At 44.8% G+C, this 27,169-nt stretch overlaps 1 protein-coding gene across 1 annotated transcript in view; it reads left to right on the top strand.

The window, feature by feature from the left end:
* The first annotated feature begins 188 nt into the window (after positions 1–188).
* ARHGAP31 (Rho GTPase activating protein 31) overlaps positions 189–27,169 on the top strand; it is a 109,606-nt gene continuing 82,625 nt past the window's right edge. Inside the window, exon 1 of the mRNA XM_046001438.1 lies at positions 189–316. Within this exon, the coding sequence (XP_045857394.1) occupies positions 217–316 (100 nt within the window). The 5' untranslated portion in view covers positions 189–216. The remainder of the gene's footprint in view (positions 317–27,169) is intronic.

Raw genomic sequence — 27,169 nt, 5'->3', positions numbered from 1 at the left:
GAGGAGCGCGCCGTGGACTCCAGGCTCCGCGGCCGCGCCGGGCTCAGCGCCCCGCGGGCTCCATGCGCGCTGCCCCGGGCCGCTCTTCGTCCGCGCGCCCATGCGGCCCCTCAGTGCCGCGCCGCAGCCCGTGATCTGACCCCAGAGACCGGCCTAGGCGCGGTGCCACGCACAGGGGAGGGAGAGACGGAGGGGCAACCTCTTTGGGACTAACTCATGAAGAACAAGGGTGCCAAGCAGAAGCTGAAACGAAAGGGAGCCGCCAGCGCCTTCGGCTGTGACCTGACCGAGTATCTGGAAAGCTCCGGACAGGATGGTAAAGTGCCTTCGCCCCCCACCCCCACCTTTTCTTTTTGTTTGAGGGCGAGATGGACTCTGCTGGGGTGTGTTAGATTCGGTTCACAAGTTAATGTAGTCCAGGCCTGTGGGCGCAGTGTACTTTTTTTTTTTTTCTTTTGAAAGAACACGTATGATTCCTAAGGTGCACCGCGCTCCCGCCCCGACGTGCAGAGGTTGTGGCGGTCCTTCCGCTGGTCGCACACCAGCCGTTAATGGGCGGTGCTGCTTCAAGTTTAACCCGCTACCTCTGCGGGCTGGGGGTGGGAGCTCCGGGGGTCCTGATCGCGAAGTGTGGATGTCGGAGGGGAGGGATGCGGGCTGGACTTGTGGGATGGTGATCACTGGGCTTCTCCGGGTACATAATTACGACCGCCTTGGGTGTCCTTCCCGGGCTCTCCAATTTCATCTGCTCGCATATTTTTTTATTAATGTGCTGGAAGGCAGGGGGTGCGGTGGATCCTGGCTGGGGGAGTGGTTGCACAAACATTTTCTGAATTTCTGAACGGATGCCAGATATATAGTACCTCCCTCCCTCCCCTTCCCAACCCCCCAGACCCTTTACCTCCTCTTGGCTTTCAGATTAGCATTTGGTGTGTCAGACAAGAAGAGTGTTGTAAAAAGGTCAGAGGGCCCGGATTTTAAAATAGTTTAGGGCATATAAAAGAAAAAGAGAGCCAGCGTCTCTGTTTTCAAGGTCAGACTGGATTAAAAAAAAAAAAAAAGGATGGGGGGGAATCCTGCAGAGTAGAGACAATTTAAACATTTGTTGGGGCAGAGAGAAAGAAAACAATCTAGAGTACAATAACAGCATTTGGAGTTAGAAGTTTTTAATCATAGGAAAGTTGGGGAAATTGAGCAGAAAATGACTCCTTTTGTAAGGTTGACTGGTCTTGTGCATACCGTGACAAAAAGGCCTTGTCTTCAGAAACTTAAGTGAGAGAGAAAACAGTTCACTATATAGGCCTTGTGTTTACACATAGAGAGCTATAACAAAGGAGGAAACTGGAGGGCTGTTTAACTGTGCAGAATAATTCTGCCTCCAGGAAAATCATCTCAAAAGCGATTTGATTAGCTCCTATCAAATGTGCATCTCAAAAACAGGGCAATGATTTTGTTTCAGTTCCGTTTTTTTGTTTGTTTGTTTTGTTTTGTTTTTTTAAGACTCAGTACCACCTAGTAATTTGCAGTGGTGTGATATTCCTGTGGCATTCTAGAGTTCAGTGTGTGCTGTTCCATTAGGACAAATGGCTTAGTATCTCAGAGCTTGGGGGACCACAGGTTTCAGAACTGCCTCTTTTGAAACCAAGATTTAACAGTCATCTCATTTCATCCTCTCCGATAATCTGGGAGAGGGCAATTTGAAATAAAATTGAACTAAACTTTTTTGGATGTGATAGAACTCCAAGGGTGCATCTTAATCACTACCCTCAGAAGTTCAGAAGGAAATGTTTCCCTCCACCTGTTTTCTTGAGGAACTTCAAGTTTAAGTCCAGGTTCACTACAAATGCTCCTGTGATGCCCCTGCCCACCATGTGGGTGTTATTCTAGGCCCCCCTTCAAGCATGAGAGTTGCATGGAGGTGCTTGCTGGTCCTGCCCCATTCTTACAATGTCATAAATCATAAGATGAGCGAGGAATCCCAGCATTCTGTGAAGACACCTCAAAGGCAGTCTTTGGCATCTCTTGTTTCACCTGCTTTATATTTTGGGCTTCCATACAGGTTTCATTTGGGGAAGGAAAAAAAAAAGGAAGGAGGCTACTGCTTAAAGAAAAATAATTGAAAACCAGTACCCAGTGTTCCCAGCCTTGGTAAAGTGGGGGGTGGGGGAGGCAAGGAAGACCAAACAGGTAAATTGACCTGCCTAAGGTCATACATTAAATCACGGAGGTTGCCGAGGGACCTGGCCTACCAGGCTCCTCTTCCTTCCCCAGCTTTTTCATCTAGGCCAACATTCTCCTCTAATGATTTTTTTTTTTTCCTAAATTGAAAGCAGACAGCCCTGTCACAGGATCAGCAAACTTTCAAGTCTGACGTACCTGAATACAGTTTAGCTTTGAAACAAAAGGAAACTGACCCACTTAATGATCTAGACACCATTCTTGTGCCACACGAGAATTAGGTGTGCATAATAAACAGCTTATATAAATGAGAGTGATTAGGATTTTTTTTTTGCCACATTTAAAATGCATTATGTGGTTGCCTCTTATTTTTCCTGCAGTATAGCATCAGTAAGCAAAATGCTAATGGTTTTCTCTCAGATGGTGTGTTTTCCTCACGGACTTTCTGAAGCATGTATTGGTTAGTAGACAAGGCCTGGACTCTGCTTCCAGGGAGGAAAAGCTGACCTGGGCACTGCCCCTCTGCCCACCACCCTGGAAGTTCAATCCAGAATCCTGAGGGTGACAAGTCAGCATGGTAAAGAAACCAGAAGGCTGGGGAGGGCCTCACAAGACGGACATGAGTATTGAAGTGTGGAGTCAAGGGTAATGGAATGATCCTGCATAGAGACAGAGAGAAATGGATCCAGGTTTGGAAGCAGAAGGGCAGAAGAGAAGGACAGAGATGTAGGGAAGCCCAGAGAGTACTCATACTTGGCCAGGGAGGGAAGCTGGGGTAGAAGACAAAGCTGGTGACAATTCGCTGTACTCAGGCCATCTGCAAATGGGGAAGCTACACCCTGAGGCCGAGTGTAAAAGATGAATGTCATCCACTTCAGTCACTTGCTCTGGCCAGCCCTGCTACCTTCAGCCGGATAAATCTGCTGGCGGAGGGTGTGTGGGTGACGAATAGGTGTCCAGCTCAGAGCAGAAGCTGCCCAGGGCTAAGTTTCAGCCTTAATCTTTAGGAAGCTGATGAAAACCAGAAGCCCTTCCTTATAGAAACACGCACGCGCACGCACGCACGCACACACACACACACACACACACAATCATGTACACGTTTTCTCTGGGCATTCACACAGATGCCAAGTTCAGACCCTGCTGTTGATCATGCCAGCTGCACACAGGCCTGATGTGAAAGGTAGTTTCCCTCTGCTTCTTTGACCACTTTCCTGCTGCCTGGCGAGAACACTCAAGCACGGCACAAAGTTGCTCGTGGCCAACTTGGCCAGCACAATGACTGCCACGCCAACCCTCAGCTCTCTCCGGGGAACCAGATAGCATTATCTTCCTGGCTGGAGTAGAGGCAGAAGAGCATCCCTCCCTCACTGGTATGCTGAAAATAGTACAGTTTGGGGGCATCTTCTTTTTGACCCGTGAACACGAAGGCCATTGCTTGTAGCAATGTAATGAAAACCCCATCATTTTATCACCTGCGGTTGGAAGGTTGCTGGTGAGGCCTCGTGAAGCCAGAGCACGTCCACCAGCATTCCTTACCTTCTCCATCCTCAGCCCAGCACCCGGGCTCTTCCCACATGGCTTGGAAATGCTGGGGCCAGGAGACCAGGGACCAGTAAGAGTGCGTTATCGGAAAAGCTGTCTTCTGCCTGCGTTTGCGTCAGCTGTCTCCACTGTGAAGGGTGAAGGCTGAGGACTTTCTTACCCTTCTGAGCAACTTTGTCACTTTATTTGATCTCTGGGAAAAGATGATATTGTCTGACCCAGTGGTTTGCCATGATGGTGGCACATTAGAAGCACCTGAGGAGCTTAAAAAAAAAAAAAAAAAAAAAAGCAATGTGAGGGTTTGCCCAGGTCCCATCTCAGAAGAATTAAATCAGAATGTCTTGTTGCCCAGGCAGGCATGGGTATGTTTTAAAAGCTTCCTAGATGATTCCGTTGTGCAGGCAGAGTTGGGAACCACTGCTCTCAGTGTAGGGTTTTATGGGCCATTTTCTCCCTGGATAAGGAATCTTGACTATTCAGAATGTATCCTCTGAAGTTTGATAAGAATTGTGAGCCTTTTTATGACTGAGGCTTTTTTTTTCTAATTCTTATCAGACTGAAAATGAAGAAAAATGTATATATATAATTTCTGAGGCTAAATAGTTCTGTTTATTGGTATATTTAACAAATAGGGACTGAGGCATGGGGGAGGTACCATGGGAGAGAAACATGCACCCCAGACTCGAGAAATTTACGGTCTCGGGGATGTGAACAAACTTTCAGAAACCAGTAACTCAATGACACTCTGAGATTGCCTGTCATAACTGAGGGAGGAGCTGTAAAAGCTACTGTCTACAATCAAATAGATAAGATACCCAAACATAAATGGGAACAAAGTCTTTCTGTTCAAGGCAGGATTTAATACTGCCTGGAGAACCACAAAAGGTACGCTCTTTGGCTTAGGCTTTTCCTCCCCAGCATCTCACCGGCCACATCCTTATCACACCCTTCCTACCTCATTCTTCATTCTTTAGGTCTCAGCTCCTTCTGGAAACCTTCCCTGACCTCCCAAGTCAGGTGCCTCTGCTGGGTACTCGCATTAGGAGTTCTGGAAGCTTACTGTCCGGCATTGAATTCCAACTTTGCCTGGTATAAGTTACTTACCCCCCCGGGCCTCAGTTTCCTCATTTGTGAAATGGTGATAAGAGGACTGATACGAGGATAAACTAGTTCATACAGGCAAAGCACTTGGCAGAGGACGTGCATATGGAAAGCTATGAATGTAGCTATTATTATCATAAAATCCTGGACTTGCCCTAGTATAATCACCTACCATCCCTGACTGAGTGAGCAAGGGCTCCCATGAGATGTAAATGATAGGGTCAGTTGGGTTTGTCAGTCACAAAGGGGGACGGGAGGCGGATTGATTGCCCTACTGAATGAAGAGGCCATTTCCTGCAGGGATTTCCCAGAGCCACGGGAGAGTAGACCCTCGGGGCATAGTGTGGAAGAGCAAAATGTAAAACTAAGTCGAAAGGACCCTCAGAAAGCTCTGAGAAAGTTTCCCAGCCGCGCCTGTAACCAAAGGGAACTGAAAGAGAAATCAGGTCCTGGAGGTTGAGCTTGTGGGGACAGAACAACAACCTCACAGGCTTGAGTTTCGAGGGACATCCCCATATCTTGGTCCCAGAATTGAACAGGAAGAACCCAAGCAGGAGAATTAAGGCCTTATGCCGGAAGCAAACTGAAAACACAAAGTCCGACGGTCACTTACTCTGCATCGTCTGGACATGGCAAATAACCCTCATGGAGAATAGAAACAGCTACTTCCATTTACCCACAGCCCTCCCTCCTGCCACTCTCCAGACCTATGCCCACAGCCCCTCGACCACAGGCACGGCCTAACCCTTCCACTTCCCTTACCCACCCCCACAGGCGGCCACTCAGATGCCTTCCAGCCTCAGGAGGCTGGGGCGTTGGCCCTGCTGAGGAAGCCCACTCTCTGTCACCAGCCATTCCCTGAAGCCAAGTGAACCATCTGCTATGGGGTAGGAGGGAGCTGGAGGCCTGGCCTTGTGCTGGGGCAGAGGGAAACGTGATGAAAGCGGGAGCACCCTTTTCCATAGCCAATGCTGTGAGTGGGGGATAAGCTTCCTGAGCCATTGGAGATTTTGCTGCATCCTTTTTACCCCACCGCACCCCACCCCACCCCTACTCCCTCAGGCATCTGTAGGCTAACTGGAGAACTTTCCTGTGGGAGTGGGGAGGAGGGGAGAACGCATTCTGAATTCCAGAAGCTGATTGACCTAGGCGGTCCTGAAACCCTTGCTGGGGACTGTTTGTTCCTGGGTATCACCTCACTGGAGAGTTTCCTGGGATTTTGTGGCAGCGTGGCTGTCTGTGGGTGGGAGAAGCAGGTGGGCTGAAAGACCCAGGACTTAGTCTGAGGCTCTTTTTTTTCCAGTAGATATTGTAGCTAAATATTTTTGGAACAAAGTAATGACAGACCCTTCTAATTGGGGTGACCTGGTGCTCATTTCCTCCAGAACAGACTGATCAGGGTGAACTGTCCGCCCCCACTGGCCTCTGGGTTTCAGAATTCCACTGTCCCCTCTGTGGTGCCTTCACACAGGTCTGGAGGCCCAGGAACGTGGAGCTACTTGTTTTCTTATTGTTTCGTTTTTCACTCGTAAGTTGTCTTGAATGTAAGCCAATGTAGCTTTTTCCCACTTATTCCCATCAGATGACTTTTCTTTTTGCTTATGTGTGCGTGTCCCACCCAGTTTTCTGAGCTAACTCTATGCCCCGATACAAATGCCGCGCTTGAGTTCAAGTGGTCTTAATGCTCCTCCCTGGCAGGGCTGGCCTCAAGTCCTTATTGCCGTGGGGCCGCATCCTGCTAAAGCTTCGGGAGTCTGGAGCCTGTCCCTCTAACCCTCCCCTCCAGGATTCAGTTTTAGGGAAGGTTTAGAATAAAGAGCATGCAGAGAAAAGATGCTGACTGCGATTCAGAGAAGAGCAGATACCAGTATTAGATTTTTTTCTAAGAGCAACTTCTATGGAGAAAGATGAGAGCATGATGCTGCTGGTAGCTAAAGGAAGAAGGAAGAAAAGTAGGTGTCTTGGAAAGAGAGAAGGGACCCAGAAATGAAGGCTGAGCTCCAGGTCATACTTGCTTGTTATTTTTATTAGTAGTTAGAGTTAATGTCTGCATTGATTGCTTACTATGTGCCAGTCCCTTTATCCATACAAAGTAATATTTTTGACATCTGTAAGAATCAGGCATTTTTAATCCCCATTTTATAGAGGAGGAAACTTGATGAAAGAGGTTAAATACGTTACAAAGATTTTAGAGATGGGAACGGCAGGATTTAAATCCAGATCTACCTGACTCCCAAGGGCCACAGTCCTAAGCACAAACACAGTCTCCCAGAGTAGCACAGTTTACAATTTGGCATTTACATTAGTTTTGTCAAAACAAAACAAAACACAAACCCATAACCCTGCAAAAAAAATAGCTTTTTCTCTCTTTGCTTTGTTCTTCCCCCAGCCATTAGATCATTAATAATAATAACAAAGGACATTTGCATGGCACTTTCCCCTGTGCAAGGCGCCTTTCACACAAATCTATTCTAAACCTGCCAGCTTTCAAGACCAACCAGACCCCACCTTTTCCTCCCAGGCCCCTCCCTCCCCACTGCAGCCACAATCCTCTTTCTTCTTGGAATACCCATTGCATTAGAGTCCCAGACACCCAATTTGATCTTCATTTCCCTTACTATCCTATTTTCTAACTGGCATGTCGGTGGTGAGCTCTGCTGAAGGCAGGTGGCAGTCAGCAGCTCAGGCAGATTTGGTGGTGCAAAGTGCCTCTCGGGGTGAGCCCCATGGCCAGCACATAGCACTTGGTTGATTGACCCTATTTCCTCCTCAGGAAGTCAGTGTTCGAGCCCTTCTAGGAAGTTCAGGGCCAGAGACACTGCTGATGGGCTGCTGCAGCGTCAGGAATCCAAGATTGTTTAAGGTTCCCCTTGGGGGCTCCTAGCTATTCCAAGATAGAAAGTGACCCAGACTTTGCACAGGACGCCCCAGAAACACTGCCTTTTCCAAGTGCCTCACCAGTCACTCCTTGGTATGAACCACATTCTTGGCGGGGCCCCAGAACCAACTGAGTTTCTGGGATGGAGTCTCAGGCACTCTTTGTTCTAGTTCAAGCTTGGCTGATGCATACCAGGCCCTAGTACCACGCCCATAGCCTGATGCTGCCCCAGAATGCCTTTGGGGGCCCCCTCTCCACCTCCCCCAGAGAGAGAGGGATGAATGTCACCCCCTCTCCCAAAGCAACATATCCCAGCTCTTACTGTTAAAGACACCAGAAAACAATTTGACATGTAAAATAGGATTCTGGCAAACTATAAATAAATCTATAGCTTTCGTGACAGGCAACTGAGCTAATTTGTTCAATTATGCATATTTCTTTCCCTGGATCTTTTCATGTTTTTATTCAGAAACCATCTTGTGTGGGGGTTTTTTTGTTGTTGTTTTTTGTTTTTGTTTTTGTTTTTTCATTTCAACGCAACAAGTATTTAACTAGTGTGCAAGACACTCTCGGATTTACAAAGATGCTCTCAAGTTGCTCTCAGCCTGGTGAGGTCATGGGAGGGGAGGATAGCTCAAAGAAGTACCAAAAATGAAATTTATCATGGAGTATCAAGGGCTCCATGATAAATATAATCTGACCATGAGGAATGGCAGAGATGGAGGGGAGAGGGGATGCTTGGTGTCTACAGACAGGAAACAACATGGTCTTGCCTGATACTTGTCTTGGTCATGCCTTCTTGCACCCTGAGGGAGAGAGAGACGCTGAAATTCTGGGAAAAGGAGTTGAGAGGGACTTCTTGTGACCCGACTTGAGGGTGGGAGCTGTCTTCAGTGGCAGGAGAGTGAAACTACCCTCAGGAGAAGACAGAGTAGCTGATGGTATCAAGAGTGGTGACTGGTGTAGCTGTTGTTGGTGCCCTGCCTAAGGGCAGGACAACGAGGGAGTCTGGTAAAAGAGAAAAAATTCTTTAATGGTGTTAAGTGACCCTCCTAATTATGTGTCTTGATTCAATCTACCAGTATGGCATTGGTGGGCAACTCCATTCTTTATATGAAGACCAACTCAGGTTAAGTAACTTGCCTAACATCACCCAGCCAGGAGGTAGAGGAACCAGGACCAAAAGCCTGTGTGTCCAATATTAAATTCCCATTCCACAGCTTTGTGTCCCCTGGACCCAAACAGGTCAGCTGGCAGTAAATCAGGCTCTGAGATGCAGAGCTGCATGTTACCATGCATTGCCAAGATGATAAGTTCAGCAGGATTTAGCTAGACTTTTAATAAAACTTCTGGCAATGGCGCTCTCATCCCCAGTTTTTCAAAGTAAAACATTTAGGTTCCAAATGGCAGGCTTCTGAACAGAGAGCATGCGCTGTTACCATAAGTAGTCCCTTCCACCACTTCTTTCCCATCTGTTTCCTGCATGCAGAGCATTATTGGGAAACAATGATGTCAGCTCTTCCATATAAATCTACACCTCCCTGCTTGCTCCTCCCCTAGAATGCATATTTTTGTTCCTCTTTCTGGCTTTTGTCTTGCTGTTCTGTTCCTTAAGGACTCACGCTTTTGGCATCAATTGTTGGCTTTCTTTTTTTTTTTTAATATGTTTTAGCTATTTAAGCTTATTGTGGCCTTCAAAGTGCACATGCTTTTTTGGGTCCATATTTGGAAAATCTTTTGTTTGGCTAATAGCTAGAACATGGGCCTGATGTTAATGGGGAGGAGCCATTTTGCTTTATGGAAAAGCAAAGCTAGCTGTAGGGCTCTGAATGGGCTCAGAACTGAGGACACAGCGCGCCTGGGTGGCTCAGTTGGTTAGGCGTCTGCCTTTGGCTCAGGTCATGATCCCAGGGTCCTGGGATTGAGCCCTGTGTTGGGGAGGGTCCCTGCTCAGCGGGGAGCCTGCTTCTCCCTCTGCCTCTGCCCCTAATTCATGCTTGCTTGCTCTCTCTAGTGTTCTCTCTCTCTCTTTCTCTCTGAAATAAGTAAAATTTTTAAAAAGAAAAAGAACTGAGGACACAAACGCTACTTGGGGGCCCTTTGGGGTGCATTAAAGCTGTTTGGAGCCTGGGCACAGAACCCTGAAGGTCAGGAAATATACTCATGGAGTAATCTGTTTTTTTTCTCACCCCAAGCCTGACTTTCAAATGAGACATGGTTTCTTCAGTTCCCCTTTTTCTACTGCCCCAATGACAATTTGGTTTCAGAAAGGAAAGACAGGTGGAAGGAGGGGGGTGGTTAGGGCTTAGGGTAGTAGGGGTAGGGGACATTAGTTTTGAAATATGGGTCTAAGAATTCTGGCCCTCTCTTTTTAAGCCTCTGGCAGTGGTACTCAAACTCTACAGGGCATAAGAATGACTAAAATTGCAGCTTTTACTTTTAAAATTGAATTTTAAATTAAATTTCAAAATGTAAAAAAGCATTAGTTAAATATAGTATACTTTAGTACATTATAAGGAATATTAGAAATACTCCTTAAATTCCTTTTCAGACTCCTCGAAACGAAATGGACATGTAGTAAGAACTTCCATAGGGGCTCTTGCGTAGGTCGTAGTACCTGGGTCTGTGGAGAGCATGGGATTTCGCTGAATGAGTTCTAGCCTCTCTAGGGCTGCATTCTGAGGTCAGTCCCTCAGAGATTCTGCTTCTGCAGGTCTGAGATGGGGTCTTGGAATCCACATTTTTAAAGATGAGCTCCAGGTGATCTTGATCTCTGATCTCATTTTCAGAAACATTGACTTAGCCCACAGAAAGAAGCAGCTGAATGAAACCACATGATTTTTATTTTCTTCATTACATTTTACATATTGCTCAAATCCTGAACAGTAAACATGTATTTTTACTACTTAATTTGGGGGGAGGGTGGGAATCTTAAAAATTATAATGGGAATGGGATAGTCCTGATTCTTTCAACTTTTCATAAACCCTTTTTGTTTTAATCCTTATGACAAAAAAAAATCTTCCTGTTTGTTTGCGCTCCTGTCTTCATGGGTGCAGTTCAGTAAAATCAATTAACTTCTTTTCTGAGAAGCAGTGTGATGTGGTGGTTAGCATGGGCTTTTTTGCTGATAATTTGACTTGGTTCAGATTTCAGCTCTCCCGCATGCTAGCTCTGTGACCCTGGACAAGCTACCAGGTCTCTCTGTGCTTCTGTTTCCTCATTTGTGAAGTAGGGATTGTGGTATTATTGTGCAAGGTTATCATGAGGACCAAATGAACTATTGCATGGCCTGGAATTTAATAAACCTAACACTATGGCTAGTATTTCCTTGGTGACTGGAAGTCTTTCCCTGCTTCGGCCTCATTGCTCAGAATGTGGTTCCTGAGTAATGCTACAGATATGGAAAGTTAAGGGAGCTGAAAACAAATACTATTCTGAGGCTCCCATCTATCTCTAGGGGCTTCCTCTTTGAAAAAAAAATCTTTAATATACATCCAATTATTTATTTTCTTTGGTTGAATGCATAAAAATGCTAAGTCTTCAGACTTTTTAAAAAAGATTTTATTTATTTGAGAGTGAGAGTGAGAGAGAGCATGAGAAGGGAGGAGGTCAGAGGGAGATGCAGACTCCCCATGGAGCTGGGAGCCCAAATCAGGACTCGATCCCAGGACTCCGGGATCATGACTGTGCTGAAGGCAGTTGCCCAACTGAGCTACCCACGTGCCCCAATCTTCAGACTTTTATTTGTTGATAAATATTTCTGGGGTGGGACTGTGGCAAACTTCCTAAATTTTACATTTCTTTAGTAATCAGAAAAAGTAACCTGAAAACAAAATCAAAAGGGAGGAAAATGAGAGTTATGGTACAAGGCTATAATCATAGTGACAACCATCCAGTCTTCTAGTTTCCACTTGTATTTCAGGAGGGCTGTAAATCTGAAAAATGAGCCTGTTTTCATCACTGATGGAACCACGGAAGGCCTAGGTTTTAGCTGGCTTAGATGCTATTTCCCATATGCCTATTTCTTTGCTCTACAACCACAGTTTGACAGTTGACTGAATGTAGTAGATCTGGCTCAATCGTAGGTTGTACAAACAGAATCTCAGGTTGTAAAACGTACAGATCCCCCCTGCACTCCTCGTGGGTTGAATCAAATATGGAGTCTGTTTTCATTTCTCAGTGCTGTATTGAAGATGGAAGCTTGGCCACAAAATATGTTTAGGAAGGTGATCAGGGTGGTGAATTGTAGACCTTCATTACTTCTCACTTTCCGTGGCTATTGTCCTAGTGTCCTAAATTGTCTCTCCCCTATGTAGAAAGAAAAGCTGCTCCTTGAAGACTGGGACCATGCCCTGTTTGCCTGTATGTTCAATGTCTGCAGGGCTGGTTCTTTTCTGGAGGCTCTCAGAGAGAATCCATTTTCTTGCCTTTTCCAGCTTCTATAGGCTGTTCTCCTTCTTCAGTTTGTGGCCCCTCATCACATGTCTCTGATTTCCTGCCTCTTCCTTGTAAAGACCCTGTGGTTACATCAGATAATTCAAGGTAATCTCTTCATCTTGAGATCCCTAGATTTACCACATCTGCAAAAATCCTTCTAGACATATGAGACAACATTCACAGGTTCTAGAATAAGGACATGGACTTCTTTGGAGTGACATGACTCAACCTACCACAATCTGTTTTCCCCATAGTACATTGGCTCAGTAGATATTAATAATGTGAATAAAGGGAATAAGGTGGCGATTCTGTGAGGGGAGGAAGAGAAGGACATCAGCATTTTAAGCACTTACCATAAACCAGGCCCTGGGTTAGCTGGAACACAGGAATGAAGACGCACTGTCTGTCCCTGTGGGATCTCACAGTCTCATGCAGGAGATGAACACACTCTCAACTGACTCTCACACAAACCACAACAGGAGGTGGATGACATTAATTCTGACTCAGAGGAGCTGGGTCTTCTAAGATGAGTGGAATCTGAGAGGTCTCTGCCTGAGAGGAAGATGTTCCAGGCAGAGGGAAGAATCCAAGCCAAGGCATTGGGTGTAAAACAATATGGCAGGACCAACATTCTCAAAAGAAGAACAAAGAGAACGAGGGTGAAGCATGAGCCACCCACCTGCCTGGGCTAGGGTTATAGGAACAAATGGCTTATGAAATGACCATTATAATTCTTCCACAGAAGAAAAGAGCAATTGACACAAGTGTGCCTGTTCAAATTCCAATTTGATAAAGGAAGAATCTTGAGCCACCTTTAAAGCTTCTGTGTCATTTTTGCTGTTTCTATTGTTGCTGATAAGAAAAAAATTGGACCCCAGGCTAGGACTAAACTTCCTCCGGGGGGGAGGAAAAATGAAGTGCCCCAAGCAGTTATAACCCAGAGTTTCGGTTTATTCCATCTATTTATAATCTTAGGAAATTTCACTTTTCTCTGTCTTGTGGATGAAAACCAGAGCGATGTTTAATATTTCAAATCCAAGTTTTATTTGAGTTGAAAATTTTGTAATGTCCCTTCCCATTTACCTCCTGGCTACACTTCTACTCCCTCCCATCTCTTTTTCTTCCGAGGTTCTCTTCACCTCCTCTTTGTCATTCCTCTAGTTTAAGAAACCATGGAGTAGTTATCAGATCCATTGTTCTTGTCAGTTTTAGTCCCAGGTGCCATTTTGAGCTTGGCGCAGTATGCTCCCACTCCGCTGTGGGATGGCCGTCCCCGCCTCAGAGAAGTGTCCTCCCCACCCTGAGAGGTCTCTGTCTCTGACCTTGGGGTCCCTTGGAGGTGGGCCTCCCTGTCCAGTGCCTGCCTCGCCTCTGCCAGATTCCACAACTCCAAGAACTAAAAATACTTCAGCCTCTGCCTTTCCTTCTGGCAGGCGCTCAAACCAGTTTTGTCCCTTGTGACTGAAAAGCAGAGGACCAGAAGGAAACAAGACTAGCTCGATGGTCAGCCACTACCTGAGGGGTTCCCTCCCAGAGGTGCATTTGCTCCCATTCCGGATGGCGGTGGTCTCCATTACCCCCTCACCAGAATAGCCCCTTGGGCTGTGCTCTGCTCTCCCTTGACTCCTAAGTGGCATTGGCAGGAGTCATGAAAAAATACAGAATGTGATTTTCATGAGGCATAAACACCTGCCACAGTTGCAAGCCATCGTCTTCTCTTGTAAAATTATAAAAGCAATTGTAAAAAAGAAAGAAAAAGAAAAAGAAATTCAAACAATATGGAGATTTAGTACAGAGTCCCTTCTCACACCTTTGCAGTCCCATGTGTGAGTCAGGGCTGGATTCAACCAGACTCGTTCTGTATAGGGAGATTTTCTGAGGGAAATGGGCTCTGTCTGCACTGTCGGATTTGTCAACCACTGGCCACATGTGGCTGGTAGCTCTCGAATGTGGCGAGAGCCACGGAGGAACTGAACGCTACATTTTAATTAATTTAAATTTACATAGCCATATGTGGTCAATGGCTACTGAACTGAACGGCACAGAGAACTTTCTCTGTGTAAATACTAAAAAACATATGCATAGAATGAGTTGCTTTGCTTCTTTTTCCCCACAAAGTTACAACATGTATATGTTTTGAGATAGGCTGTTTTAAATAAAAGAAGATCTTGGAGAACTACCCATTCTTGTAATTATATATAGCTCAGTCTCACTCTTCTTTAGGGGATTCTGCTGAATGGATGAGTTGTTAAGTATAATTTTATTTTTTTAATTGGGTGTGTGTCACAGTCTTATGTTTCCCAATGTAAAAGACTCTAATGGACGTAGTAAAAAAATGTCCCTCCCATCCCTGTCCTCAGCCTCCCTGTTCCTCATCCCAGAAGGAAGTAGTGTTATTTTTTTGGAAATCTTTCCGTAGATATCCTGTGCATATATACAAGCAAATACATATATACTTTTTATACAAGATCATAATTTATTTAACCATTTATTTCCCTTTTTACAAGTTCCTATAAGGCTTCTCTTTTTGTCTAAATACTGATCAATTAGTATTTATTGAATATGGTATGCGAGCCATCATCATTTTCATTGATAATTGTTATTATCTATAACTTACTGAATATTAATACTGCTTCCCTTTGCTTGTAATGAGGATAGAATTTGCTAGTCCACATGCTTCTAGTTATACTTTAATATACTAAAAGTATACTATATTATATATATACTAAAGTATACTATATTATACTTTAATATACATAACTAGTTATACTAGTTATACTTCTAGTTATAACTTAGTTATAATCTTATAACTTACCATTACCCTTAAGACAAACACTGGCTCCATAAATACCCATAGGGTTTACCAGTTGTCATCCCCAGAAACCTGCCTATCTCCTCCTATCTCTCTTTAGCTTCACCCGGGGTCTTGCCAACTCCAGCCCATAATTTGGGTCTCAGCGTGCATGTCTCATCCTCCAAGATGCCTTCCCTGATCCCTCTGAGGAGGAATTGGGTGCTCCCATGCTACGTTGCATTGCCCATTGCTGCTGTAATCACACTGAATGTCCCATCCTCACATCCACCCTATCCCTGCCTCATTCTAGACTCTCGATGACTCTGGTCGACTCTGTGAGATCAGGAGCCGTGTCTCCTGGCTCACCACTTTATCACTGATGCGCAGCATAATGCTGACAAATATGTGTTAAATGAGTAGATGGAGCCAGGGAAGGACAATGCTTGCTGTCTTGGGTCCTAGTAGTGGTGGGGTGGGGATGGAGGAGTGCGTCTGTGTGAGCAGTTTGCCCATGTGTGTGCGTCTGTCATGTGACTAGGTATCCAACATGGAGAGTAGAGGTGCAGGAATCCACTGGTGCAGCGTGGGGTGGCATCTTCATTCTGCAAATAATTGTCCACTGGTCGTAGGCAAATCATCACACTCTCTGAATCTCAATTTCCCCATCAAAGAGGGGAATGAGACTTCCAGGAGAAGATATAGGCCAAAGAGCTTTTAAAAACGGGAAATGAGTATCAGTATTTACAAATACTGTAATTATCCTGCAGTTTAGGCACTCATGCTCAGGAAAGACTGAGCTGCCCCAAAGGCTGTCTTTACGATATGCTGTGAGTTTGATGCCTTCTTGTAGACATCACCCACTGCCATGATGGAAGGAAACCAGGAGTGCTGTTTCCCTGGCATAACGCTGCCCCCGATCATTGTGCCTCCCCAGCCCTGCTAACTCAGGCATCCGCTACCAACAAGGGTTCTTCTTCAGGGCCTATAAATAACTCATGCCGGTGCACAGCTGGGCTCCCCTTCCATTCCATGCCAGGGTCATCCTGTGCCAAGGCAACCATGGAGATCAATGAGCTAGAAGCTAATGTGTCATTTAGAGCTGAAGGAATCTCAGAAAATTGTTGTCCAAACTTCTGGTTTCATACACGGAGAAACCTGGGGCCCTGGACAAGACAGTAATTTGCCTGAGAAAATGCAGCTGGCCAGTGGCGTTTTCTGGCTACCAGTTGGTGTTAGAGAGAACAAATCAGTGCATTTCTCAGAACCATCCAGCATCAGGAATCCCTGAAAGAGAAGAGGCTCAGACAATAATGGCCTTTAAGAGGGAAGGAGGACTCAGAAGACTACCTCACAGCCTGAGAAAAAAATATCCCGTATTATATGTCTCGTTAAAAGGAGGACATATATTTGCTGTCATGGAAAGATGTCCAACTCTATCTATAGATATTTGATATCTAATATCAAAACATATACCATATAATTCTATTTTGGTAACTATATGCATAAGAAAAAGTCTGGGGGAATACACTCAAAACATTAACAATAGCTTTTTTCTGGATGGGTGCTTTTCTCTTTCTTCCGCATGCTTTGCTGTGTTGCTGGGTTTTTTGAATGATTCGGGGTTTTTAAATAATGTACATGTATAATGTGTATACTTTGGAAAAACAATAAGGCAGTTCCATTATGTAAAAGTGTAAAGATTCCCTAAATTATTGCCACTTTCTTTTATTTTATTTATTTGACAGAGAGAAATCACAACTAGGCAGAGAGGCAGGCAGAGAGAGAGGAGGAAGCAGGCTCCCTGCTGAGCAGAGAGCCTGATGTGGGGCTCGATCCCAGGACCCTGGGATCATGACCTGAGCCGAAGGCAGAAGCTTTAACCCACTGAGCCACCCAGGCGCCCCTATTGCCACTTTTTTTTACTCTGATTTTGTTTTTATCAACAACTTTTCTTTTTTAAAAGATTTTATTTATTTATTTGACAGACAGAAATCACAAGTAGGCAGAGAGGCAAGCAGAAAGAGAGGAAAGGAAGCAGGCTCCCTCTTGAGCAGAGAGACCTATGTGGGGCTCAAGCCCAGGACCCTGAGACCATGACCTTAGCCGAAGGCAGAGGCTTTAACTCACTGAATCACCCAGACAGCCCTATCCACACTTATCCTCCTGAGGGATGTGCCCATCTATACAGAGGCTAGACCCAATGTGAATTCTTATTTAAAAAAAAAAAAAAAAAAAAGACAAAATTGCCATTAGATGTCACAAAGTCATCCCCACAGAAATTGGTTGCAGAGAATGAATCACTCTCAGATGAACTTGCCAAATTCAGGTTCTGATTCTGCTGAGGACAAGACAAAGAGCCTGGCCTGCGATGACTTCACGAAGGCCCAGCTTCCCCTATGCCCACGAAGGCCCAGCTTCCCCTATGCACACATCCCTTGAGGCCCTCCTTAACATATCAGCTGGACTCACAGTCCTTATGGCCACTGCTTGGCATTCAGAGTAGAGCGGTCTTGGAAGCCTTTGGCAATGCATCCTTGAATCTCCAACATAGGGAGAGAGAACTTCGGTTTGAGGTTATGCAAAAATATGGCTGGGTGACCACTTTGGTCACCTGCCGAATTTTGCAAGAGACTTTTGCACCAAACCATCAGATGTTGTGAGACAAATATTTTGGGGTTTAAAAGTAAAGTCCAGGTTAACAGAAGGACAGAGAACCTGCCAAGGTTGCAGAGGTCAATGGGGAGTATGGAACCCTTACATGGTGCATTACCAAGTGTTTTTACCAAATCCTCTCCTTTGTCCTTCCTAATCCTGTGAGTGAGATGGAACAGGTTATTATTTACACCTGCTGTGTAATGAGGACACTGATGGTCCCCAAGGACAGAGAACACCAAATCCATGGCCTTTACTATGTAGACTTATGTAGCTAGCATGCATACATAAAGCTCTGGATTAGGAATCAGAAGACATATGTATTTGTCATGTGACCTTGTGGGAGTCCCTTCATTTTTCTAAGCCTTAGCTTCCTCCTGTGTAGAATGGGGATAATAATATCTGTCCAGCTTGCTTTATGGGGTGGGGATCTGACAAGATATTGGACACAAAAATAATGTGTTCCGAACATAGTGCATTGCTAAAGGAGTAAAAAAGTATGACAGTTTCCCAGGGCAGGACTGAGGGATGTGTGTTTGCGAATAACTTTCTCTAAATGAAACTTTTATTTTAGAACTGGATAAACTTTTTGCAGCCCCCAATAGTCCAACAACCCCCAGCAAGTTCCCTAGGAAGGCAAACAGTTTATTCTCATGCCCCCTATCCTGCTTCAGGTAGAATTTCAGTTTCCAAGAAAAAGAAGCATACCCTTTTCTCTGAAACCTCCCAGGGCTGGAGTGGGCTTGAGTTAGGGACTCTTCCTGAAATACGTGCTTGGGATCCCATAGTTTAATCCTAAGAAATTGGTCTTGCTTACTTATTTTGAGGGATATTTAAGTACAAATAAACTTACATTTGTGGGGGCGCCTGGGTGGCTCAGTGGTTAAAGCCTCTGCCTTCAGCTCAGGTCATGATCCCAGGGTCCTGGGATCGAGCCCCACATCGGGATCTCTGCTCCGCAGGGAGCCTGCTTCCTCCTCTCTATATCTGTCTGCCTACTTGTGATCTCTGTCAAATAAATAAATAAAATCTTTAAAAAAAAACAAAAACTTACATTTGTGGGGCATCTCGGTGGCTCAATCGGTTAAGCGTCTGACTCTTGATTTTGGCTGGGATCATGATCTCGGGGTTGTGGAACTGAGCCCCACATCAGGCTCTGTGCTGGGCATAGAACCTGCTTGGGATTTGTGCTCTACCTCTGCCCTCCCCACCACCCCCCCAGAATAAATACATAAATAAGTTAAAGTTTGTGCTATGCTTTTCCCATAAGAGGGACCACTATAGAGGCCTGCAGTGAGGTCTCTTGCATGCCCCGCCCCGCTTCAGCAGGGCACTCTTGGTTTCTTCAGTCCTATTTGTTTTATGCTTTGGGATAAAAATGTATCTGAACAAAACACTTTATATTTAAAAAATTAAGTTTGAAAACCACTGCGCTTAAATCTGCAAATCAGCAAAACTTTTTTCTTTTTCTGTCTGAGGGTCACCCACCCAGCCAACCGTTTATCTCCTGGGCTCCCTCCTGACCTCACTAATAACCTCCTTTCTGAGATCTGTTGCCCGAGGTTTGCCCTGAAACCTTTCCTTTGGGCAGTCCAGGTGTCACGTGTGTTTTGTTTAGTTTGGTGACATTTCACAAAAGGCCTGCAGAATACCCATACAAATTCAGTTCTTTGGCAAAAAATGTCCAGCACCCATATGTAATGTGCTGTTTCTGTTTTATAGGATAGTGAAGTTTCCATTTTCAATGGGAAGAGTATAGAAATAAGGCTGAGAGAGGGTGCCTGGGTGATTCAGTTGGTTAAGTATCTAACTTCGGCTCAGGTCATGATCCTGGATCCCAGGATCCAGTTCCAGGTGGGGCTCCCTGCTCAGCAGGGCATCTGCTTGTCCCTCTGCCCCTCCTTCTGCTCTTACTTTCGCTCTCTTTCTCCCAAATGAATAAATAAACTCTTAAAAAAGAAAGAAAGGAAGGAAGAAAGAAAAAGAAAGCAAGCAAGCAGAGAGAGAGAGAGGACTGGCATTCATGCCACTTCTCTAGATTTCTACGAATAATGCTTAGCCTTCTTGCCATTGTGGGTATAGTTTCTTACGTGAACACTAGCAACATTGAATAATTTCTGACACTCAAGGGGCATCCCCATTAATGTGGGAAGAAGGAGAAGAAAGAAGAAACAGGAGGGGAAAAGGAAGAAGGGAGATCGGAAGGAAGAATGGAACTGGAAGGTGGTACAGAATTTTGGAAATGGGGGCGCCTGGGTGGCTCAGAGGGTTAAAGCCTCTGCCTTTGGCTCAGGTCATGATCCCAGGGTCCTGGGATCGAGCCCCACATCGGGCTCTCTGCTCAGCGGGAAGCCTGCTTCCTCCTCTCTCTCTGCCTGCTTCTCTGCCTACTTGTGATCTCCGTCTGTCAAATAAATAAATAAAGTCTTTAAAAAAAAAAAAAAGAATTTTGGAAATGACCAAGTGGAAGACTAGCCTTTGCTAGTGATGTTCTGTATGGTGGGGAGTAAGGAGCTTCAGTGTCCTTATCTGCAATAAGAGGGTAAAAATATTTACCATATAGACTCACAGGGACGCTGGGAGGATCAGCTGAAATAGTGACTAGGAAAGGGACTTTCAGATCTCCATTAAGAGGTCATTGTTCCCCCAGCTGAAGACTCTGTCATCATTTTTTTCACTGCTCTTTGAACAGATGGTTTGAGGGATTAGGATCTTTCCCTCTTTCAATTTAATTTTGGAGCTCTGAAACTAAACCCAGCTGTTTCTACAAAGTTTTCAAATGCTAGGCCTCAGTGGTTTTTTACTGGGTAAAACTCAGAATCTTTATAAATGATCTTTGCTAGAAGTCTCAAATAATATTCTTATAAAAACAATAATTTAAAGATAGCACTAATGACAGAGAAGTTACAGTCTGAATTTTTTTTTAAAATATCATCTAATAATTTGAATTTTGCCTTAAATGTAACTTTTCTATTCTGCAGATGCAGGCCTGCTTGATCTTTCTGAACCTCCCATATTTAGAAAAATGAAAAGATATTTTACTTACTGATCAACTAATTTAATCTGGTTTCACTGAGCCCAAGAAATAATAGCTCCTTTTCTTGGTTAACGTGGCATTTTTCCAAATGATATAGATTATTTACATATTTTACTTAGATTTCTTAAGACAACTAGATTTTTTTTATTCTTATAGAATCCTAATTGGATACTGTAGAAACTGTCTCCACTTATGATTATTTGTATTTTAAGTTAAACATTCAAATTTCTATCTAATAATTAAAAAGAAAAAACCCTAAGCTTAGTGAGTATGGAATGTAGTAATAATTCAATGAACAAATATTTCTGGGGAGAAAATTCAAGAAGTGGTAAAAAACAAGCTAAACTGCATTCCAGTATTGGATGGACATCCATCTCTTGGCCCAATGACCTGCCCTCCTTTTTTGAACATACAGGTCACATTACTCAAAAAAGAAAAAAAGCCTTTTCAAAAATAAGCAGTGCCTTTGACCTAGTCTATCTTGGGACTCATTGTTAAAAATTCTTCCCTTCTGCTCCCTTCTTTTGGGCAATACTAAACAAACATTACCAACTGTGGAACAGATGTTCTGATGGGAGAAGATTCCAGAGCTGGGCTCAAACGCATCCCCAGCCAGAACAAGACATTGACCACAGAGATTAATCTTCTGGTATGGGTGGTAGGAGATAAAAGCACCTTCTGGATTTCATCACATATTTTTATAAAACAGTCTCTAGAGGGCTGTGGGTGTGTTGTTGTTGTTGTTGTTTTGGTTTTTTTAAGAGCAAGTTCAGAAAACTCCTCCATTTTGTGACCCAAATGTCATCCAAATGTTTACATTCAGTCTTTAATAGTTTAGGCAAAGTAAACCAAAATGCTTTCTGTTCCTCTATTATAATTTTTAAATAACGTGATCTCTCTGCCACCTTTTATGATTTTGATGGGAGGTATTGAGAATTCACTGCACATTGTAGCACAAAACACTTCAAGAAGATAACATTTCACTGCATTCGTGAGTTACAGTGTATCTTACAGGATATGGGGCAGGATGAGCTCCCACCTTCCATCTAGGCACTGGTACAAAGTTATATCCAACAACACATTGTGCTCTTTATTTCTTTATTTAACCAGTAAGTATTTGTAGAAATCCTAACATTGTCTTAGTGCCCAAAACATCCCATCTCCTGGCTCTAGTAGCCTTTAATTAAAAAATATATATATTTTATTCATTTATTTATTTATTTGTGGGGGGTGTGGAGGGAGAGAGAGGAGAGCGCTCGTGCACACAGGCAAAGGCAGAGAGAGAAGCGGGCTCCCTGCCAAGCAAGGGGTAGGGGACTCCATCCCAGGACCCTGGGATCATAATCTGAGCCTGAGGCAGCAGCTCAACTGAGACACCCAGGTGTCCCTAGTACCCTTTAATTTTAAAAGGGTGGTTCCTCTTGCCCTCCTTCAATGATTGGAAAATGAAATGATGGAACTGGGAAGACTGGAGGGTGAGAGCGTTGGGCCCTCAGTCTAATAAGTCCTTCCACCTCCTCCCCAGTAAAGGGTGCACAGCTTTCAACAGATAGGGGAGAAAAAGTGACATCAGCAACAGAGGGGACATCAGTAAGAATCAAGGGAGGGGAATTGGAATACCCAACACATCCTTAAGCCCAAACAGGGAGCTTCTTGTATGTGTTTTGTTGACCATCCAGAGAATCCTGGATTTCAATCCCAGAACAAGAATTTTGCCTTCTACCATAACATAGGTTCTCAACATAGTTTATGTTCCATGTGTGATTTTCATACCACATCTAGTATTAGATAGCTTGAAGAATACAGCAGTATTCTTCATTCTACTAGGTCCTTACACAAGACTCAAAGTTGTCAAACTAAAGAAACCTGCTTTTGTTAATGAGTGCCTGTTTTCCTGCTGCTGCATAAGATCTCCAGAAACACACACCTGTAGACATGTGGCTTTCTTGATTTTCTCCCCTTCCCTCCTCATGGAAAAGTTATGGGCCCCAAATAAGGGGCACTTCATTGTTAGGAATTTTCTAACCCCAAATGGGCATAATTATCATCTACATGAGTTGAGATACAAAATACCATACTGGTTTCCAATAATCTCAGGCCAGACATAAACATGTTAAGTTCATTCTGCCTATCTAATCTTCATGATTAGAAAATATTCTTCTGATAAATACATTTATTGTAAATAAACTTTTCATGACGTCATGACCTTACCTTTGAGTCCTTTACTTCCTTTCCTAAGTAATCATGGTTATAAATGTATTCTGTCCTTTGCTATTCAGAGTTCCATTCCAATTTGGTCCCTTCTGCCCATGAATCCCCATGTCCTTGCCAATCAGGAATCAGCTGCGAGCTCATCATTTCCTTTTCATGTATTCCAAAGCTCAGATTTTTGGCCCCTGCTTTGGCTGAGTGAGGCATGCTCTTTCATTTCGGTGATGTCTTGGTTGTATATAAATTGCCCCATCCCCTCTAACTTCCACATATCTTTTTAATTATGGAAAATCTTTCAACTGATGGAAAAATCGCTCAAGTACATCTTATCTTCTTTCACCTGGCCTAGTGATTTTCCTGTTCATTAGTGATTTCATATTTTATAGATGTGTGTGTGTGCATATGTGGGTATGATATGGAAAGTTTCTGAAATAAATATTTTAATATTTTAATTAATAATACATGCTTATCCACATTGTAGAGAAAATGGGAAATATATAAGCATTTTAGGAAAAAAGATATAATTTATTTTCAGGGCTTTTTCTTCTCCATGTGGTTGTGATTACATTGTGTGTATGTATGCATGTATGTGTGTGTGTGTGTGTGTGTGTGTGTGTGTGTTTATATATATATACATGCCTCTTATGTATTTCTTTGGAATAGATTCCCAGAGGGGCAGCTGGATGGCTCAGTTGGTTTAGCCTTGGACTCTTGGTTTCAGTTCAGATCATGATCTCAGGGTCTTGAGATCAAGTCTTGCTTTGAGCTCCCTGCTCAGCAGGGAGTCTGCTTGAAGATTCCCTCCCTCTGCCCCTCCCCATTGTGCGCTCGCTCTCTCTCAAATAAATAAATAAATCTTAAAAAAAAAAAAAAAAAGATTCCCAGAAGTATAGTGACTGGATTAAAAGGTGTATTATTAGGACTTTTTTGATTGGGGGTGAAGGAACTCAAAACTACATAGGAATTAAAAGTAGTAGGGGTGCCTATGTGGCTAAGTTGATTAAGCGGTGACCTGTCTGCCTTCAGCTCAGGTCCTGATCTCAGGGTCATGGGTTGAGCCCCACTTTGGGCTTCCTGCTCTTCAAGGAATCTGCTTCTCCCTCTCCCTCTACCCTTGCCCTTGCTTGTGCACCCGCAGGCACGCACTTTCTCTCTAATACGTAAAAAAAAAATCTTAAAAAAAAAAAAGAATAAAAGGGAGTGGTGGTGATTAATTCATAATATAAGAGGACCTTGGCACAGGGGGTTTGGGGGACTGGCTTTAGGGAGCTGGGACCTGAGACTGAAATTTTAACTTTTTGATTTTCCCCTTCTTTCGAATGGGATAATAGCATTTATCTTACAAAGATAAATGAAAACGAAGATTATGCATTTAAAGTACCTAACTCACAGAGACAACCTTGCACCACCTGCTATCTCTTTTTAGATCCAAGATTTATATTTTGTCTTGCCTGGGGGTTGAGCTTTGCACTCCATTACCCCTCATGGCACCTTTTCTCATTTTCGCCAGCTTGTGTTCCAGATGTGGTTTGTCTGGATGTCTCCCTTGTGCCCTCCTGCAGCTTACCCCAGTGGGTAGCTCCTGGACCGCCCACCCACTGTCCCAGCTCTGCCCAACCTTCTTCCTCCCCAGCCTCCCACTATAGGGCTGAGAGGCCAACGTTGAAAACAAAGGAATCTCTGATGGAGAACCGGCTAGTCTGGGAAGGACAGACTGTAAGGGGAGGTGGGCGGGGGTTCTTGGGGAGCCCTCACTTTTGCAGTTCCCTCAAAGCCCTCTTGGCCGGGGGTCCCGGCCTTCCTCAGCCTGCTCCTCTGTCGTTTGCTTGCTGCCCTGGGTCTACGTCCCACCCTGCGCCTAGCTCCACGTGGCGCGCCAACGAGAACAGGACCCAGGTGGCAAGGTCCCGCGACACCCTGCCACTTCCGGCCGCTCCCCCTCCGCCCCCTGCACCCCCCACCCCCGCCACTTCCCAGCGGGGGACCTGGGATCCTCCCAAAGGGGCCCCCCTCCCGCATGCGCACTGCCGCGCGCAGTCCCCTAGGGGCGACGTCTAAGCCTTTCATTAGGTCAAGGCCATGTTCCCTCCGATCCCTCTCAAAAGGAATGGAGGCGCTTGCTTCTGCTCCGTACGGCTCGGCTTCCTCCTGGGCCACTCCGCCCACGGGTTTCTGATCCCCATTTCGGCGTCGGGAACCCGACACCCTGCGGCTGCGGGAAAGCCCTGCGCCCCCGCGCGCCTCCCGCCGGCTTCCCGGAACGCCTCGACCGGTCTGAGTCACCCGGAGCCCGGAGGCGCCCCACCGTCCCCGCTCCCGCAGCGGTCCCAGGCCTGGGGAATCCCCAGGGGCCACCGAGGCGCTGGCTCCCGCCGCAGCTTGGGTTGCGAGGCACCCGGGGCATCCTCACCCCCGCTGAGCCAAGGTGCAGACCCAGCCTGCCCTGAGCGAGAACGCGCGGAGGAGGGGCGCGCGGGACTGCCAGCAGGGGGTTTGTTTGTCTTTTAACCACATCCAGGAAGAAGGGCAACCCGACTGATAACAGGAAAAGAAGAGAGAGAGGCTACATCAAAACTTTGGGAAATTGTTTTAACTGCCTCACATGATGTACTACCTGTGGAGAGCAGGAAGCCGTGGAAACACCCGTGGGGGCTGGTGCAAGCTTCACTTTGCCATCTGGGGCTGGGTGGTCTTCGGCAGATCCCGTGAGCTTCAGGTTCTCAAGCAAGATGAGCTCATCTTTAACAGAAAATGTTCACATCACTTCTGTGGCTCATATCCTTACTTGCAAAGGGAGGGATTCGTTTCATTGTGAAAGTTTTCAGCTTAGCTGTGAGTTCCTTTTTTTCTTCCTTCCTTGCGTCTTAGTTACATTCCAGCTTATGTTTCCCGTTGTTAACAGTTTTCACATTTCCTTTGCTTCATCCTTGCTCTTTCCTCCAGGGAATGGAGAGGTGGATCCCCAGCGAGACAGACAGGTTACACTTGTGAATGAAAAAGAAAAGTTAGACCCAGGGACCCTCTGCCACTGTGTGCTTGCTTTCCTCAGGTTCGCATGTGGGGCTCCTGCTTTATAACCAAGGGAAGCAGTTCCCTTCAGGTCCAACACGTTTGGGCTCCACTGTCCATAACTGTAGATGATCCCAGGTCAAGTTACTGCTGTAGTTTGTACCTCTCTTCTCTCTTTCCCCTTTTTTAGAATGTACTATCTTCTTTAGCCCCCACCCATCTCCAGGACATCAGCATTCTCGATTCACTTTGCATCCTCCCGGCTAAGACGCAGCTCACAAATGGAGAGCTGTGGAAAAAGTGGGACAGATTGTATAATATGTTTGTAGATAATCATCGCAGTTTTAAGATTACAACTATCCTGTCTTGAAAAGATCAGTACTGGGGTACCTGCATGGCTCAGTTGGTTAAGCCTCTGACTCTTGGTTTTGGCTCAGGTCATGAGCTTGGAGTTGTACGATTGAGCCCGGCGTAGTGTTCCGTGCTCAGTGCAGAGCCTGCTTGAGATTCTCTCCCTCTCCCTCTGCCCCAACCCATTTGTGCTCTTTCTCTCTAACATAAACAAAATCTAAAACAAACAAACAAACAAACAAAAAAAACTAACTCCCTTTGGAAAAAAACGGTACTTTATTCTGAGATTCTGTTCTTCCTGACTTTATTTTGAACTGCCCATTCTATTATGAAATGATGATAGTTTAATTATTAGTTGATATCTTCTCTCAGAAAAATAAAAAAAAATTAGGAATCCCATGTGAGTTCCCCAAAATCATTTAAAAACTGAATTGCAAGGCCATCTGACTGGTTCAGTCAGTAGAGCCTGCGACTCTTGATTTTGGGATTGTGAGTTTGAAACCCATCTTGGGTGTGGAGATTACTTTAAAAAACTTTGTTGCCCTTCCCAAGGGCATTTGTGTACATTTAAAGAAACGGCTGCAATGAGAACCTCAAGGAATTTCTAGAGAGATGTGGGGAAAATATATTTGTCCAGAGGGGCCTTTCTGTACTCACTCAACATCTCGTGCTTACTCTAGATAAAGGTAGTACAGTTGTATCTAGTTTTAACTTCTAGCATTTAGCTTTTACCAGGACTTTTAAGGGACCATACCTTTTGTAAAATGAAGAACCTATTTTTGAATGAGCCAGGTTTTTTTGGTCTTTCAGTTTGCAGATCAGCAGAACAGCTAAATGAAGATGCTATACTTTTCCTTAAAAGGTGAAAATTAGGTCCTGTGAGTAAGAGATACGTAGCACTCCTTACTTCAGTAGTGACATAGTGTGGTCTTTTTTTTTTTTTTTTAAATACTTTTTATTTATTTGACAGAGAGA

The sequence above is a fragment of the Meles meles genome, chromosome 4, assembly GCF_922984935.1.
Source record: "Meles meles chromosome 4, mMelMel3.1 paternal haplotype, whole genome shotgun sequence".
Taxonomy (NCBI): domain Eukaryota; kingdom Metazoa; phylum Chordata; class Mammalia; order Carnivora; family Mustelidae; genus Meles; species Meles meles.
The sequence above is the reverse complement of the archived record's forward strand: the minus strand, read 5'-3'. Positions and strand labels throughout refer to the sequence as shown.